General features: G+C 34.1%; 2 protein-coding genes across 2 annotated transcripts; both read right to left on the bottom strand.

Moving 5' to 3' along the window:
* Positions 1–2,046: 2,046 nt before the first annotated feature.
* Positions 2,047–4,874, bottom strand: LOC128222539 (uncharacterized). Its single transcript, XM_052931587.1, has 2 exons — positions 4,249–4,874; positions 2,047–2,478 (listed from the first exon to the last, which is right to left on the bottom strand). Exons 1-2 carry the CDS (start codon positions 4,869–4,871, stop codon positions 2,430–2,432), a joined length of 672 nt encoding a protein of 223 aa, XP_052787547.1. The 5' UTR covers positions 4,872–4,874; the 3' UTR covers positions 2,047–2,429.
* An 8,771-nt stretch (positions 4,875–13,645) lies between these two features.
* LOC128222419 (uncharacterized) lies at positions 13,646–16,553 on the bottom strand. The gene is made up of 2 exons (XM_052931405.1): positions 16,539–16,553; positions 13,646–15,591 (listed from the first exon to the last, which is right to left on the bottom strand). The coding sequence occupies exon 2, from the start codon at positions 15,404–15,406 to the stop codon at positions 13,646–13,648; it is 1,761 nt and encodes a 586-aa protein (XP_052787365.1). The 5' UTR covers positions 15,407–15,591; positions 16,539–16,553.
* Between the last annotated feature and the right edge of the window lie 120 nt (positions 16,554–16,673).

Genomic DNA, 16,673 nt, shown 5'->3' with positions numbered 1-16,673 from the left:
TCTAATAAGTTGAATAAATGAACAATGTACTTATTTACATGGGAATACCACAATTGATATAAATAACCAAGGTTTAAAATTATTTGCAGAAATTTCCATAAAAGTAAATTTCAGGAAACGTTCACATATTGATTTCTTTGAGTTTTTCATAAAGTTTTTGCTATAAATTCAATTCTTTATCCATAGAACAAAATGTCGTTCCCTTTAAGAAAATAATAACTCATCCAATAACTATGTTCAAAACTTGTACAAAGCAAAATACAAAACATCATACAATGATCAGTACGTACATGTACTGTCTAATAAGTTGAATAAATGAACAATGTACTTATTTACATGTGAATACTACAATTGATATGAATAACAAAGGTTTAAAATAATATGCAGGAAATTTGAGGAAACGTTCACATATTGATTTCTTTGTATTTTTCATGATTTTTTTTATATAAATTCATTTATTTATCAATAAAACAATGCGTCTTTCCCTTTAAGAAAACAAGAACTCATCCAATTACTATATACACAAGTTTTACAAAGCAAAATACAAAACATCATACAATGTTCAGTACGTACATGTACCGTCTAATAAGTTGAATAAATGAACTATGTACGTATTTAACTACAACTGCTATGGATGACAAAGGTTAATGTATAAACAGAGATATTCTTAATAAGTAAATTTCAATGAAACGTGTACATTTTGATTTCTTTCAGTTTTTCATAAAGTTTTTCGCCCTGAATTCAATTATGTACCAAAACAAGATTTTCACAGGTTATTCAAAGCTAAAATAATAATCATACAATGATATTTCATTTCACGTACCGCTTACGTATTACTATTATTTACTTACAAGGGAATACTACAATTGAAAGAAATTAGAAATCTAGGGTTAAAATTTTGTAAGTAATAGATTTAACACAAAATGCATCAAAACGTGTACAGAAGTACGAACTATTTTTGATTTCTTCGTGTTTTAAGTTCAAAATAACGTATTTTCATTCAAAAAACATATTTACAAATTGTACAAAGCAAACATTCAACTATCATTTATCATGATCAGAACTTATGAATAGGAACATAACGACACAATTATTTCTGTCTCAATAGATACTGATTGATAAAGAATATTGAAACAATGTTCATGAATGTATAAATAAAAGAAAACAATGAATCATGGAAAAATGTATATAGCAGAAAGTATGTTATACACGCTTTTGCTTGTTTCTTTTCCTCCAATGATACATACTGTATATGCAATCTTAAAACACACTATTTTTATTCTATGATATCTGAAGAAATAGGGGACAAAATAGGAAAAACAACTATTGATAAAGGGGAAAAATATAAATGATAACTCTTGATGTAGGGGACCAAATGTAGAAAAAAAACAAATAAATAAAAATAAATTGATAAAGGGGGGGTGAAAAATGGAAAAGAGAAGTCTTTAAAAAGGGGGCCAAATGGACAAGATCATTCCTGATAAAGGATACCAAATAAATTAATTGATTAATGGGTCAAAATAGAAAATATATCTCTTTGTAAAGGGGGCCCAAATTGAAAAGAGCCAAATGGACAAGATCATTCCTGATAAAGGATACCAAATAAATTCATTGATTAATGGGTCAAAATAGAAAATATATCTATTTGTAAAAGGGGCCCAAATTTAAAAGATAATTCATGATATAAACGGTTTTATTTAAAAGATAACTCTTGAAAAAGGGTGCTTAATTTAGAGATAACTCTTGATAAAGGGTCCAAATTGAAAATATAACTCTTTATAAAAAAGGGCTAAATATAAAAGATAACTCTTGATAAGGGGGGCGGATAAGAAAGACAACTTTTTGATAAAGGGGCCAAATGGTAAATGGTAAAGATAACAGTTCATAAAGGGGGCAATTGGAAAGGATAACTGTTGATCAAGGGGAACAAAGGGGGGGGGGAGCAAATGGAAAAAATAACTATGGTTGTTTTCATCGTATGTACCTATGTTGTTATAATTTACAAAACATATTTGCATCATTCTTTCAACAAGAAACTTAGCAATTATTTTTCAAAAGTTCTTTTAAAAAAAACGATACATATTATTCAAGAAAAGGGACATTTATATACCTTGTGAAAAAGGAGAATATTTACAGAAATATATGCTAAAATGAATTTGCAATTTAAGTATCTACAAAAGCAATTCAAAATACGTTTCAGGGTCACAAATTGTGCACATTGTTTTCTTACACTTTGCATGAGTGTACTCTAGTATCCCCATTGCAGGCACCAATTGTGTCAATTCTGTTGTTACACTTTGCCTTTTTGAACTCTAAGTCGCCATGCAGGCACTAATTGTGTAAAACGTTCTAATAACACTTAGCATGAATGAACTCTCCGTGGTGATCGCACGTTGTCAAACATTCCGACGTCCGTTCTACATGCGTGTTTATTCCGTAACTTCGGGCTTCTCTGCAGTGGACTCTGCGAGTGCAGACCTGAATCGACAGAAACATTTCAGCTGGGATAGAATTTGATTTCCGTTTTATTTTTAAAGAATAGTTTTTTTTATTCAAACAAACAAGTTATATCATTATTAGCTTATTAAGTCGTTTCAGATCAGTGTGTATCTAAACTATGAAACATCTTGGCTGGTATTCATTATTTTTAATTGGATATAAGAACGATGTAGCTAATCGGATTAATTGTTATTTATAACTGTCCAATACAGTGACTGAAGTAAATGATGTATGACGCTATGATTAACTTAAGTTGCAAATTGAATACCACCCCAGATGTTTAACTGTGTATCATTCTTAAAATAAAAATAAGTTTTAAACGGCATCATAGTGTTGAGCTGTTTGTAATAATTTGATTTGTTTTTAAATCCGCCTGAGGCATTCGCACAATCATAACCAGTAGGGCATCAGCCTTACAGACAACGATTGCGTCACTATCACTGTCATCACTAATAATATCCATCATGTGTTTCCGGTCCGGATTGAAATATCCGACCAGAGTGCATGCGCTTAAGTCGATAACGAGGCTTGTCGGAAAAAGACATAATTATTTTTGGTTGCATACCTAAAGTTATTAATTTATAGAAATATTGATGTAGAAAATGCTTTTTTGTACATTTCACCAAAACGAGCGTGCGATGTTTCTTTCTGACGTCAATACACGTAGACTGTTAACTCTTAACTGCTAACATCAAGTAAAATGCGCTTTATTGGAATGACACAATGTACTTTTTATTAACAATACAATGAAAGAGTAAGAAGTGGCGCGTTGTTGCTAATAACTCATCTGGCATGGGGGGGGGGGGGGTGCCAGATTGGATTTTCTAGTACAACGGATAGGCATTTCCGATGAATTCAGCCGTGCTGTAAAACTCCATCTGGTACCCACCCACCCATGCCAGATGAGTCACGAGCTATGACTTAATTCTATTTTTTTTTTATTATATACTTTATGTAACCATACTTATGATTTCAAAAAGGTGAATTCCATTAGCATTATCTTTACAAAAACATACGTTCAAAAACAAAACAAAATAACCCTTAAAAGGCGTGATATCGAAGAAACTAATTGACGTATACAGTGAATACGAATTACTGCGAGTCATGACGTCAGTTCACATCATCGCACGCGTTTTTTGGTGAAATGTACAAAAAATGCTTTTTTTATGTATTTTCTTCACAACATAAGAAATTTAATGTATGTTAGACAAAAATATATATCGTGTGTGTCCGGTCCGGATGGAAAAATCCGACCCTCGGGTACGCTGCGTAGCAACGTAGGTGCCCTCGGGTCGGATTTTTCTGAATATATTATTATTCCAGCATGGCTCAATTCACCGGAAATACTTATCCGGTTTGCAAGAAAAAGTATATAATTAGTGGAATACAATGTACGTTCGGCACTTTTCCACGATAAGTCTGGGTAACAATAAAAATAAATAATACATCGTCATGGTCGTAAGTATAATACTTGACAATTTTTCAAGCTATATTATTTATGTTGTGTTAAGCTTTATTGGTGAGACTCTAATAAAGTATTGAAACTGACAAAGATACTCAATACGCTAATGTATTTCACACCTTTAGATAAGTAATTCATAATAATTTTGATTTTTAAGGTAAGCCATCCTTAATTAATTAAGAAAACATATTACTGGTAAAGTTTCATTTACAAAATCCGTGTTTAAATAGAGGCTTCGAATGGTTATTAAGTACATAGTTACATTTTATATAAGATGTTTCACTTACTTCTTTGCCTTTGCTTTAAAACGAATGTCCCATGTTTTGTCCGCCTTATAACTTTCGGGCCACAAGCTGTTAGGGTTGTCGCTGTTTGGTTCAAACTTGAATTTCTCGATCTGAATGGCAGGGTCTTCCTCCATCTTTTCCTTCAATGACCAGACATCCGGAGGAGGCCCTACATAACACTTGTCTAACACACACTCAACCACATGTGCAGATATTGCCGCTTGGCAGGCGAGACGCTCAACTACGTCATGTGGTATTGATACGATATTAAATCTGAATTTTGCTGTATGAGCAGGTGAGTGGATGGGAGCCATCTGAGGTAAGTAAAGGTTGTCTTCACTCGGTACTTTACTGGGCAGTATATCACATAATGATATCTCACACGTGTATCCACAATAAATGACACTGGTAGCAACATACCAAAACAATGGCTCCGATATATTCATGTACTTGATCTCAATATGCTTGGCACAGTCCTGTGACGGGTTTGGTGGAGGCACCATCTGATTCCTCAGCGGATTGTACTCGTCTGATATTTCGGTACAAAACGATAATGCTAATGTTACTGAATGGTTGAGTTGATTTATCCTACCGACGATTTGACAAATTTGTTCTGTACACATCTTATTACCAGATAGTTCCAACACCGTGGTATAATCAGCTGATATAGGCTGTGGAACCAATATCGGAAAGGCTGGTTGTTCAACAGCCTGGTTTGATTCCAGGGTTGTGACGTACAAGGTACATTTCACGGATTGACCGCATCTGGTCACGTGGTCAATAAGACGAATAAACTCCTCTACTGTGATTGTCACTTCCAAAAGTTCAATGCTTGGTTTGCAGTCATATGATACTATCTGATGCTCGCATTCATTCTGAAGCTGCGGTACATCATCTTCCTGTTCTATGGAACAGTACTCCAAATCCAATGAAGTACCTCCCGCTTTTATGAAAGACTGTGATAGTCGACTGAACTGCTCCTCTGGCATGCGGATATGTTTCAAGTGTACGACCTTCAGGTGAGAGAAAATTCCTTCTCGTTCATTCTGTGGGATAATGTTTCATTATAATTATTATTATTATTTATACTATTATTATTATTATTTTATTATTATCATTATTATTATTATTAGTATTATTATTATTATTTATTTATTTATTTTATTTTTATTATTATTATTATTATTATTATTATTATTATTATTATTATTATTACGATTATTGTTATTATTATTATTATTATTATTTATAGAATAATACATGGTTGACCATGACTTTTGGTTGATATTTGCCCCAGTGGAAGGAGTAATTGCCCGAGGGCAATTACTTCCAGTGGGGCAATTATCAACCAAAAGCTATGGTCATCCATGTATTATCCTGTATAATACATATGTTTTGTCATTTGTCAATGATTTCAAATGGACTTAAACATTATTTTGTGGAATTATTAAGGATATGTCATACGATTAGCATGTAGTCTGAAAGTTTTAAAAATAAGAAATAACACAATGGTTTTGAATTGCATTAGCTGTGAAAAATAACGAGAGACTAGAAATCAAAATAGCAAACCTTTTCGTACATGTTTTCAGAATAAGCCTGCAATATTGCCATTCTTCAAATATTTACTGTTTTACATCGGCTGATTTAGATGTTCATTTCAATAGGTGAGCACAGCTAGGGTCGATCAAGCCTAAGAGCAATTTCATAAGAATCTCGGCTTGAGACCCTAGCCATTTCGCTGGAATAATTAACATTTCTCATCGAATAAGGTAAAGCAAAATGTTTCAACAAAACATTTCCTTGTCTCACTGCTTTATGAACTTTACCGAATATAAACATCCGGTACGATTTCGGGTAGTACTCGTTACTCAAACACGGAAGGTGTCATAAGTTGGTAAAACTAATTTAACTTTTCTTGCACCGATAGTTCCATTTCAATCCCTTTAAAGCTTTTAATATTTAAATGTTTGCCTACCAAGTATACGGCGGGCATTTTCATTTTCTTGAAAATGACGTCAGTGTGCACGTTCTCGTTTTCGCCGGAAAATTATGCCATAACATGTGTATTATTTATAGAATAATACATGGTTGACCATGGCTTTTGGTTGATAATTGCCCAAGTGGAAGAATAATTGCCCGAGGGCAATTATTTTCACTGGGGCAATTATCAACCAAAAGTCATGGTCAACCATGTATTATCCTGTATAATACATATGTTTTGTCATTTGTCAATGATTTCAAATGGATTTATTTAAAAACATGATTTTGTGAAATAGTGAAAGATATTTCATATGATTGGCTTAATTGTAGTCTTAAAATGAGAAATAACAAACATGTTTTGAATGGCATTAGCTGCGAAAAATAACGAGTGACTGGAAATCAAAAGAGCAAACCTTTTCGTACATGTTTTCAGATTAAGCCTGCAATATTTATATTCTTCAAATATTTTCTGTTTTACATCGCCTGATTTTGATTTCAATAGGTGAGCACAGCTAGGGTCGATCAAGCATAGGAGCAGTTTTATAAGAATCTCGGCTTAAATGATCCTAGCCATTTCGCTGGAATAATTAAAATTTCTCAGCGAATAAAGTAAAACAAAACGTTTCAACAAAACATTTCCTTTTCTCACTGCTATATGACCTTTACCGAATGTAAACATCCGGTACGGTTTCGGGTAGTACTCGTTACTGAAACACGGAAGGTGTCATTAATTGGTAAAACTAATTTCATTTTTTCTTGCACCGATAGTTTCATTTTAATTCCTTTAAAGCTTTTAATGTTTAAATGCTTGCCTACCAAGTATACGGCGGCCATTTTCAATTTCGTGAAAATGACGTCAGTGTGCACGTTCTCGTCCTCGTCCGGCAATTATGCCGTAATCGCCCTGACGTGCCGTGATAATCTCACGGGCGGAGACGATAATCATTATTGCGGGAACGATTTTTTATAATAAAATGTTTCTATTTATAGTAACATGTGTATTATTATCATATTATTATTATTAGTAGTAGTAGTAGAAACAACGCAAAGCATTATACTTATTTTTGCTTTAATTAATTCTAGTATACTTATTTAGAGCAAACTTATTACTACTAATTTAAAAAATGACACATAATGGGATTAGAAACAGATGCAACAATCTCCATTCTGATTTTGAATAATTTTCTAGGTCTATATTGGGTAATAACTTTAAAATATGAAAGTCTGTTTCTAGCACACCGGATTGGCATTTCCGATGAATTCAGCCGTGCTGGAAAACTCCATCTGCCCCCATGCCATATGAGTCACGCGCTGTGACGTATTTTCTAATTTCTTTTATTTCAATATATGCGTTCAATAAACATTAACTGTGCAAAAATATACCTTCAAAACAAAATAACCCTTAAAAGACGTGATAAAGGAGGAACTTATTGACGTTTGCAGTGAAAACAAATTACTGCGCGTTATGATGTCAGTAAACATCATCGCAGACATTGTATGGGAGTATGTGTGTGCGTGCGTGTAAGGTACGTATACGAACATGGGTGTGTGTGATTATACCAAGTAAAGTTTCAAAACAATATAACTACTTTTTAAAACTTTCATTATAATTAATAATAAAATATTTAAATTGAATAAACATTAAAATTAATATTAAATTTAAGTCTATTTCAATTTAAGTTAATTTAATTCAATTTAGAATAATTTTAAATTTAATTTAAATTTAAATTTAAACTTAATTTTAATTTTAATGTTTATTTAATTTAATTATATTACTATTAATTATAATGAAAGTTTTGAAAAGTAGTTATATTGTTTTGAAACTTTACTTGGTATTAGTAGAATGCATTTGTTCGTGCGTATGCAAGTATGCTTTTGCGTGTCTTTGTAGTGTACGTTTGATCGTGCGTATGCAAGTATGCTTTTGCGCGTCTTTGTAGTGTACGTATGTTCGTGCGTATGCAAGTATGCTTTTGCGCGTCTTTGTAGTGTACGTTTGTTCGTGCGTATGCAAGTATGCTTTTGCGCGTCTTTGTAGTGTACGATTGATTGTGCGTATGCAAGTAAGCTTTTGTGCGTCTTTAAAGTGTACGTATGTTCGTACGTATGCAAGTATGCTTTTGCGCGTCTTTGTAGAGTACGTTTGATCGTGCGTATGCAAGAATGCTTTTGCGCGTCTTTGTAGTGTACGTTTGATCGTGCGTATGCAAGTATGCTTTTGCGCGTCTTTGTAGTGTACGTATGTTCGTGCGTATGCAAGTATGCTTTTGCGCGTATTTGTAGTGTACGTTTGTTCATGCGTATGCAAGTATGCTTTTGCGCGTCTTTGTAGTGTACGTATGTTCGTGCGTATGCAAGTATGCTTTTGCGCGTCTTTGTAGTGTTCGTTTGATCGTGCGTATGCAAGTATGCTTTTGCGCGTCTTTGTAGTGTACGTTTGATCGTGCGTATGCAGGTATGCTTTTGCGCGTCTTTGTAGTGTACGTTTGATCGTGCATATGCAAGTATGCTTTTGCGCGTCTTTGTAGTGTACGTATGAGCGTGCGTATGCAAGTATGCTTTTGCTCGTCTTTGTAGTGTACGTTTGATCGTGCGTATGCAAGTATGCTTTTGCGCGTCTTTGTAGTGTACGTTTGTTCATGCGTATGCAAGTATGCTTTTGCGCGTCTTTGTAGTGTACGTTTGATCGTGCGTATGCAAGTATGCTTTTGCGCGTCTTTGTAGTGTTCGTTTGATCATGCGTATGCAAGTATGCTTTTGCTCGTCTTTGTAGTGTTCGTTTGATCGTGCGTATGCAAGTATGCTTTTGCGTGTCTTTGTAGTGTTCGTTTGATCGTGCGTATGCAAGTATGCTTTTGCTCGTCTTTGTAGTGTACGTTTGATTGTTGCGTATGCAAGTATGCTTTTGTGCGTCTTTGTATTGTACGTATGTTGTTGCGTATGCAAGTATGCTTTTGCGCGTCTTTGTAGTGTACGTATGTTGTTGCGTATGCAAGTATGCTTTTGTGCGTCTTTGTATTGTACGTTTGATCGTGCGTATGCAAGTATGCTTTTGCGCTTCTTTGTATTGTACGTTTGATCGTGCGTATGCAAGTATGCTTTTGCGCGTCTTTGTAGTGTACGTTTGATCGTGCTTATGCAAGTATGCTTTTGCGCGTCTTTGTATTGTACGTTTGATCGTGCGTATGCAAGTATGCTTTTCCGCTTCTTTGTAGTGTACGTATGTTCTTGCGTATGCAAGTATGCTTTTGCGCGTCTTTGTAGTGTACGTATGAGCGTGCGTATGCGAAAATGCGCCTGCCTGTGTTTGCATAATGCGTATGTACATGCGCATGTGCGTATGCGCGGGTGTATGCGCGGGTGTATGTGTTTGTGAATGTGAGTATGCGTGTTTGCGTGGGGTGCGTGTGTGCGTGCGTATACGAGCATGTGTGTGTGTGTGTGTATTTGTTCGTGCGTTTTCAATTTACGTACATGCTTTTATTTTACAGTCAATAGGTATTTCAAGCATGTAACATTATTTTGTAACATAAGCCTCGTTTATAGATCCGTTATTTTCTTAACTGAAAATCACGAGTGTTATACTATTTAATAACCCATTTAAAGGGGCTATTCACGTATGATGGAGTAGCAAAAAAAAAAAAAGAGAAATTGTCGAAAACTGACATACACTTGGTATCGATGTGTACAATGCATTGTAACTAACTAACTGAAGTACCACATAGTTTGCAATTAATTTATTTTTCGCAGTTTTTTCATATTTTTCCATAAAAAAAGATTACTGGGTATGTATACCAAATAGAATTCATTCTCATGCGTGATTGGCTAGTCGATGTTCATAAAAAAAGATTACTGGGTATGTATACCAAATAAAATTCATTCTCATGCGTGATTGGCTAGTCGATGTTATCACGTGATATTACCAATTTAGTTATATATCTTTAACATTCCAATCATATAGGGTAAACCTTCGTAGCACAGTGGTCTGCAATTTCGGCCACCCCGGTTCAAACCCGGTCTCGTTTTTTGTTTTACATTTTGGTATTTTTTTTACAATTATGATATCAAAGAGTAAAACATTTTATTATATAATTGTCCTGAGATTCGTTACTGAAAAAAATTAATTTGGTGCCAATCTGGTGTATAGTCCCTTTAAAGACATGTGCACATTTTCATCAGTGTATAATTGTCAAACTTGTATTTCTATATCTCTAAACATGTTTTACCCTTACATATGCAACATTTATCTTGATACCAACAAAACCATAACGGGAGAGGGCCGTATCTGATAATGTTCTTAAATTGTGGCCCCAGCATTTGCATAATTATTTATTATTTTAGTCCGAAAATCGATCATAATAATTATGTACATATGATTATGCTTATTAGTCTGTATACATGATCAACAGTTATATGCAATAAAATAGTATGACACTGCATATATCTAAACTTAATACGGGCCGAGTATTTTAAAACAGTTAAGATAATCATTATATACTGCTTTCAAACAGCAGAATCAACTGTCGCATAATGCAGTTGATAGTGAGTGTCCTCGACTCCGGTTAATTTGTAAGAACGGTTTATAAGAGTGAATACTTCGTACTTTATGGTCATATATTTTATACACGCAATACAAACTTCTAGATGCTCTACAAACACACACACATATACAATAACGCCTGCACATGCGAACTATAGATATATTCAAGAATGCACAGTGGTACCGATGCTAAAAAGCAATTGCTCAGCATGCATCATATGCACTAAATATACTATTTTTCTATATTTTATCTTTAAAACAAAAGCTGATGTTATTTGACTGCCTAGTTTCATCGATTTTTCATTTCGGGAGTGAACTTATTGGCTGGCACCCGTGCCCGGATTAGGAATTAATTCATACCCAATTTTTAAGAAAGTTATGAAATGTTAAAAAATTGACTAACAGGTCCGCATTATATGGTTAACTTGGCAGAGTTCCTTTGACAATTATCCGTTAACTTCGAATGCTAAAATGTTGGGCTAAAATACTTAAATCAGACGAAAATGCACTTATCCGCCGAACTTATACAATGTTAGAATGTGACTCGGATAATACTATAACTTAAAGTTACAACAACATGACACACCAATTAAAATTATCCTACAAGAGCATGGCTTAGAGTATATTTGTACTAACTAAAACATATGGTGATAATTAAAGAAGTCCAACTTCAACACAAATTATTTATTATAGAAACAACGTTTCGGCAATTCGGCCTTCATCAGGTTGTATGTATATAATGAACAGGAAATAACTAAAACGACATAGATATACCAATATCGAAAAAAACGATTATTTCATATGTATTATCAATCAAGGTAGACCTATATAAATAACTCTTGTAAATTAGAGTCAAACCTTCGTGTTCGAAAATTATATAGACAATATTTCTGTCTTAAAATATAGAGTCGTTTAAACTAAATTTAGAGTATCTGCACATACACTAGAATTAGAGACTGGAAGGTATGATAATACACCAAGAAACGAACGACTATGTAAAATTTGTTCAATGACAGGGGTAGAAGCAGAATTTCCCTTTTTGCTTGTTTGCTCTGTAAACAAGGACCTAGGGAAACACTTTTCGAAACCTTACTTTTGTAGATGCCCTACATTAAATAGGATTTAAATACTTTTATCATCCAAATAAAAAAAGTTAACTGAATATTGCGAAGTTAATATTTTTCGCAACGAAATTAAGGAATAAAATTTTACCAACATCCTAAAATATTTAAGTTAAATAATGATCCTCAAATGATACTTTTTTCTGACATTTTGTAAAATTATAATTGAATAATATACATGTAAGTAATAAAATTCCATACATATATATGTTTAATAGATTATATCCTTTTGTTAAGTTCTGTTTACCTCTTTGTATATGCTAGTTTTCACTGCTATGAACTTATAATTATAAATCCGTTTCAGTTGATATTTTTGGTATTCAGGTTTAGGACACTAAAATCAATCAGTAGCCAACGGGAGTAAATACTAGAGATTGTATATGTTAATATTTCTTAACACATTTCATATTTTACTAAAACAAATGTTGACTATATACAATGACAACTTACCTTGCACCACTTTGAAAGTTTTAATCTAAATTAATAGATATGTTTTGCAATAAACCGGATTTGCAAACATAAGCCGGATGCAGTTCGTAAATGTACGTGATTGGTTGGTCTGTATTCGTATTCAAAAATTACTTATTAAAAGAATATCATTAAATTGCAAATAATTATATCAATTACGGCCTGATAATTTGATAAGATTTAAGTTATTCATAAAACAATTTTAAGTTTCCGGAAAGGACTTTATCCCACCAGTTCTAATCGATATACAAACCCTTAATACCTTAAAGTCTCCCCGCTGGACTCGATAACATGTATATAAATGATCCGTAAAGGGAACACACCCACCATGATTCATTCGCCGTTTAATGTTTGTTATAAGATTATAAACAAAAGTTTAAATTTCAACATGAAGCGCGCCAGAAATTAAGCTGCGCGTTGATATAATTAAATACAGAATTATGCAAAATAATGACAGAGTAAAACATTCATTATATATAACCTTGTCTGACCTTTGGGTGTATGCTCTGCAAATGTCGCTCCTTATTATAGGTCGTTAATATTTGTGATAATTACGTTTTTGGAAAACCGAACATAAAATTCGTTTTTGATAATGATACGATTTTAAGTGCGTGCTATTCCAATGCGCTTTCAAACAAATGCTTGACGCAATTATTTCTGTATATTGTGGTGTATTCAAAAAGTACAATTTACACCGTAAATTGAAAAATAACATATTTTGCAATAAAACAAAATGTAAGTGAAGTACAATCGTAACTACTCGGCATACTCCGGCAAGTTTCGAAAGACATATCGAAGTATTCCGATTGGCTAACAACATATTTGCCCTCTGTTTTGCAGAATGGTACTTAACGGGGTACAAAGCATCGTTCGAAAATGAATTGGTGTAAACTATCAAATGGAAATGAATCGTTTTAGTTATTGGTACAAAAACATACAAATATCATACATGTAATATTGTGTCATTCGGTGTTAATATAGACTTCGTATAAAGTTGATTATATGTTCAAGACACCCCAATTATCGCCTTTAAGCGTATAGTGTACAGCAATTGAAATGTTTCATTAAAATAATATTTAAACACGGAGTATATACAACACGTAATTGTTGGATACTAATCTTATACAACTACGCTGAACAAAACAGTTACCTGGCATGTTCCAAGTGCTAATAACGTTGACATAAGCTGTGGTGCTTGTTGTAGTTCATAGAATGATATTGTAAGCGTGTGTAGTCTCAACTCGTGCAGATTCACCACGTCTGAGTGAGGCAGCTTTTCTAATTTAAGTTAAGTAAGGTGTTCAAGGTTTGCAAGGCGTCGCATATCAATAATTCCCTCGCGTTCTGACCCTTCTTTTAGCCAGTTCAAGTCTGTCAAATTTGACAATTCAAGTGTTTTTATTCTATTCAAACATTTGATGTCAGATTTATAAAATGTAGATGTGAGTCTCGGAGCTTGCTGGGGAGTTCTGAAGTTGATACTGCATTCTACTAAATGATTAAAATTCAAACCCTTGATATCTTTGAAAGATGTATCGTCTACATGTAAGTACTTCAGACCCTTGAATTTCCTTAAATTAAGAACATTTTTGTCGCTTTTCTTCCCTAAATGTAATGCTTGTTTGGTGTTCCCTTGTCTTATATGAAGTGATATAACCGATGATTGGTTTGTCTTAAAATATCGTTCTAGGGCAGTTGCTTTCTTCTCACCTCTTACACATTCGTCGAAATTATGTATATAGATGTGCTGCAAACACAATTCACTCCCAGTGTTGTCGCCCCTTTCTAGCTCCCTTTGACCTTGTATGATTTCATTCTGATGAATTTTCACTGCCATGGAAGAATAACCCTCTCTATCGCAAAAGTCCGTGAATAGCTCGTTCATCGTTTTCGAAAGTTCTTCAGCAGCTTTGGAATTCATACCACAGAGGAAATGAAAAACTTTGGACAAGCTTGTTCCGCTTTCTCTTCTTTGGTTTTGGTATGTGATTTTGATATGCAAACAACACCTTAAAATGTCTTTTGATATACAAAGCGCTGCTAGGTACTCTTGAACAGTTTTGTGCAAGAAGTAATATTGCGGAGATTCACCTGGAACATTGGTCCTGGATATGATGCCAGATTCAAGAGATGCGGTCTTTTGACTCTCGAAGGTCACATTCTTCTCCTCATCTATTTCAAATACAATTGTATGATTTTCATCTTCAGCAAATAACTTTGCAAATGCTATTTCGCTCAGGGTGGATATAATATCCTTGTATTTGGATCTAGAAGATGAGTTTCTCTTGTCGCACGATTCAGACCATCGTTCCTTCAGCAACGTTCCATATAGATCAGAACGCTTCATATCTGTCGAAAGCTTTCCCTTGTACCAAAGCCAAACGATGTGAGCTAACACGATTGGACAAATACTGAAATGCCACAAATGTTTTTCTTGTATTTCCCTAATACATAGTTCGTGATTCGGTTTTGAGCTTGTACCCTCTGGATCTTGGGACGGTCCTTTGCCTGATAAATCATTTAAACTAGATACTATTTTCTCAACGAGCTTTTCTGGGTTCGAAACTCCTTTCACCATCACGTGTTTGCCAATCTGAAAGCGGCTTACTTTCATCTCAGCGAGTTTGTATGGCCTTGTAGTAATAAAAATGGTGCAGTTTTCCCAACTTGTTTCAACATGGGGAATTCTTTCATCAAAATGGCATCCTTCAGGGTGCTGCCATTCGTCTAGACCATCAAGGACAAGCAGACAGGTGTTGGATTTCAAGATTTCTCCAAGCAATTCTTCTCCGCTTCTTTTGTCTATGCCGATCCTCTCTATGATGTTTTTTAATATCATTTTCTTTACGTAGCATTCTTTCTTTGCCTCGCGGAGAATTATGTAAAACACAAATTCAAATTGACTTGATATTTCGTTCCCTTTAGTGCTTGTCCGAGAATAGATTGTCTGTCCTTCTTGTTTGGTTTCACACCAATCATGAACGATCTTCTTACATAGGGAAGACTTTCCCGACCCGGGCTCGCCTTCAACAAATACTGTTTTAGCCATTGTGCCCTCTTTGATTTGAAAAATGTCATTCAATTCAGCTATATCGCCCCCTTCGCCTTTGCCATTTTCTTTTAGAGTAAGTTTAGGACTTACATATATTTTCTCAAGTGCCTCATCGATGTCAAGCCGAACAGACAATGTGCTTGCAATGTTGTTGTATAGTTTAAATAGCTCTTTTCTCAAATCTGGAAATAATATTATTAACTATACCGCAGTTATCCTATCTAAATATCAAATGATATATACATAGATACAAAGGAATAAATGCCATATACGAAAACAAATGGACTTTTTATTTTTTCAAAAGTTGACATTGATTATTTAAACGTTGTTATATAAGCATACTCTATGTACTATAGTATCCATACTATTGTTCTTAATAGTTTGCACCAATGGCTCAGCAAGTTATATTAAGCATGGATATTTGCGCAAAATGATTTTTTTCTTTTCCTCTAGGGCCATTTGTTGGATTTGAAGTCAGTTAAAATTAGTTTTGTAAACGTCTGGAACAAATACTAATATGAACTGCGACAAACAGGAATGAATCTTTCAGTTACGTTTGAATTATTAGTTTATTTTGGTATCATATCAAATGTCACATCACAAACTTGGGACCAAAGTTGAATTGTCAATAGCAAGATACAGTATAGTGAAACAATGTTTTCTTAAAACATATTTACAAAAAGCCCCCGGATCTTAACTATTCATCACAAACTATGAACCACAGATATGTTGTCAGTAGCATAACACAATGACGTCATAGAGTTTTTATAACCCATATTTCCTACAGACCGATGACTTGAAATACGTATTAAAAACGGGAACCACAGTTATATTGTCAGTAGCAATGCACTATAACGTGAGATAGTTTCCATAACCCATATTTCCTACAAACCCATGCCCTTGTTTACATTTCTCAAACGGGGAACTTTATTCCTATTGTCAATAGTAAGACACTATGACGTCAAATAATTTTCTTAACTTATAGTCACTATATGACACATTTTGCTTGTCGCGGTTCAAGATAATAGTCGATTCATAGGAATGAGCAAAGTCATAGCTAATATTCCATGACCCTTTCCTAGCCATGTCGCAATATCAATTTAGTATAAATACTCAAAATTAAGTTTACTTTGCAATGGGCTGATGTCTAATGATTCCTCCAATACTTTCAGCCATCCAGGGTCAACTGGTCTAAAGGTAAGAATGTGGTCATGATCTCCATCTGTGTTTGACAGTTGTGACGGTTCTACCGACGAATTGTAAG

This window comes from Mya arenaria, chromosome 16 (assembly GCF_026914265.1).
Source record: "Mya arenaria isolate MELC-2E11 chromosome 16, ASM2691426v1".
Classification (NCBI taxonomy): domain Eukaryota; kingdom Metazoa; phylum Mollusca; class Bivalvia; order Myida; family Myidae; genus Mya; species Mya arenaria.
Note: the sequence above shows the minus strand (reverse complement) of the source record. Positions and strands in the feature narration are given on the sequence as shown.

Coding starts and splice junctions, on each gene's coding strand:
- LOC128222539 (XM_052931587.1), bottom strand. CDS start 4,871: ATGTGTACAGAACAAATTTGTCAAATCGTCGGTAGGATAAATCAACTC. Junction 2,479..4,248: donor TTTAAAGCAAAGGCAAAGAA/GTAAGTGAAACA, acceptor CTGTCGATTCAG/GTCTGCACTCGCAGAGTCCA.
- LOC128222419 (XM_052931405.1), bottom strand. CDS start 15,406: ATGGCTAAAACAGTATTTGTTGAAGGCGAGCCCGGGTCGGGAAAGTCT.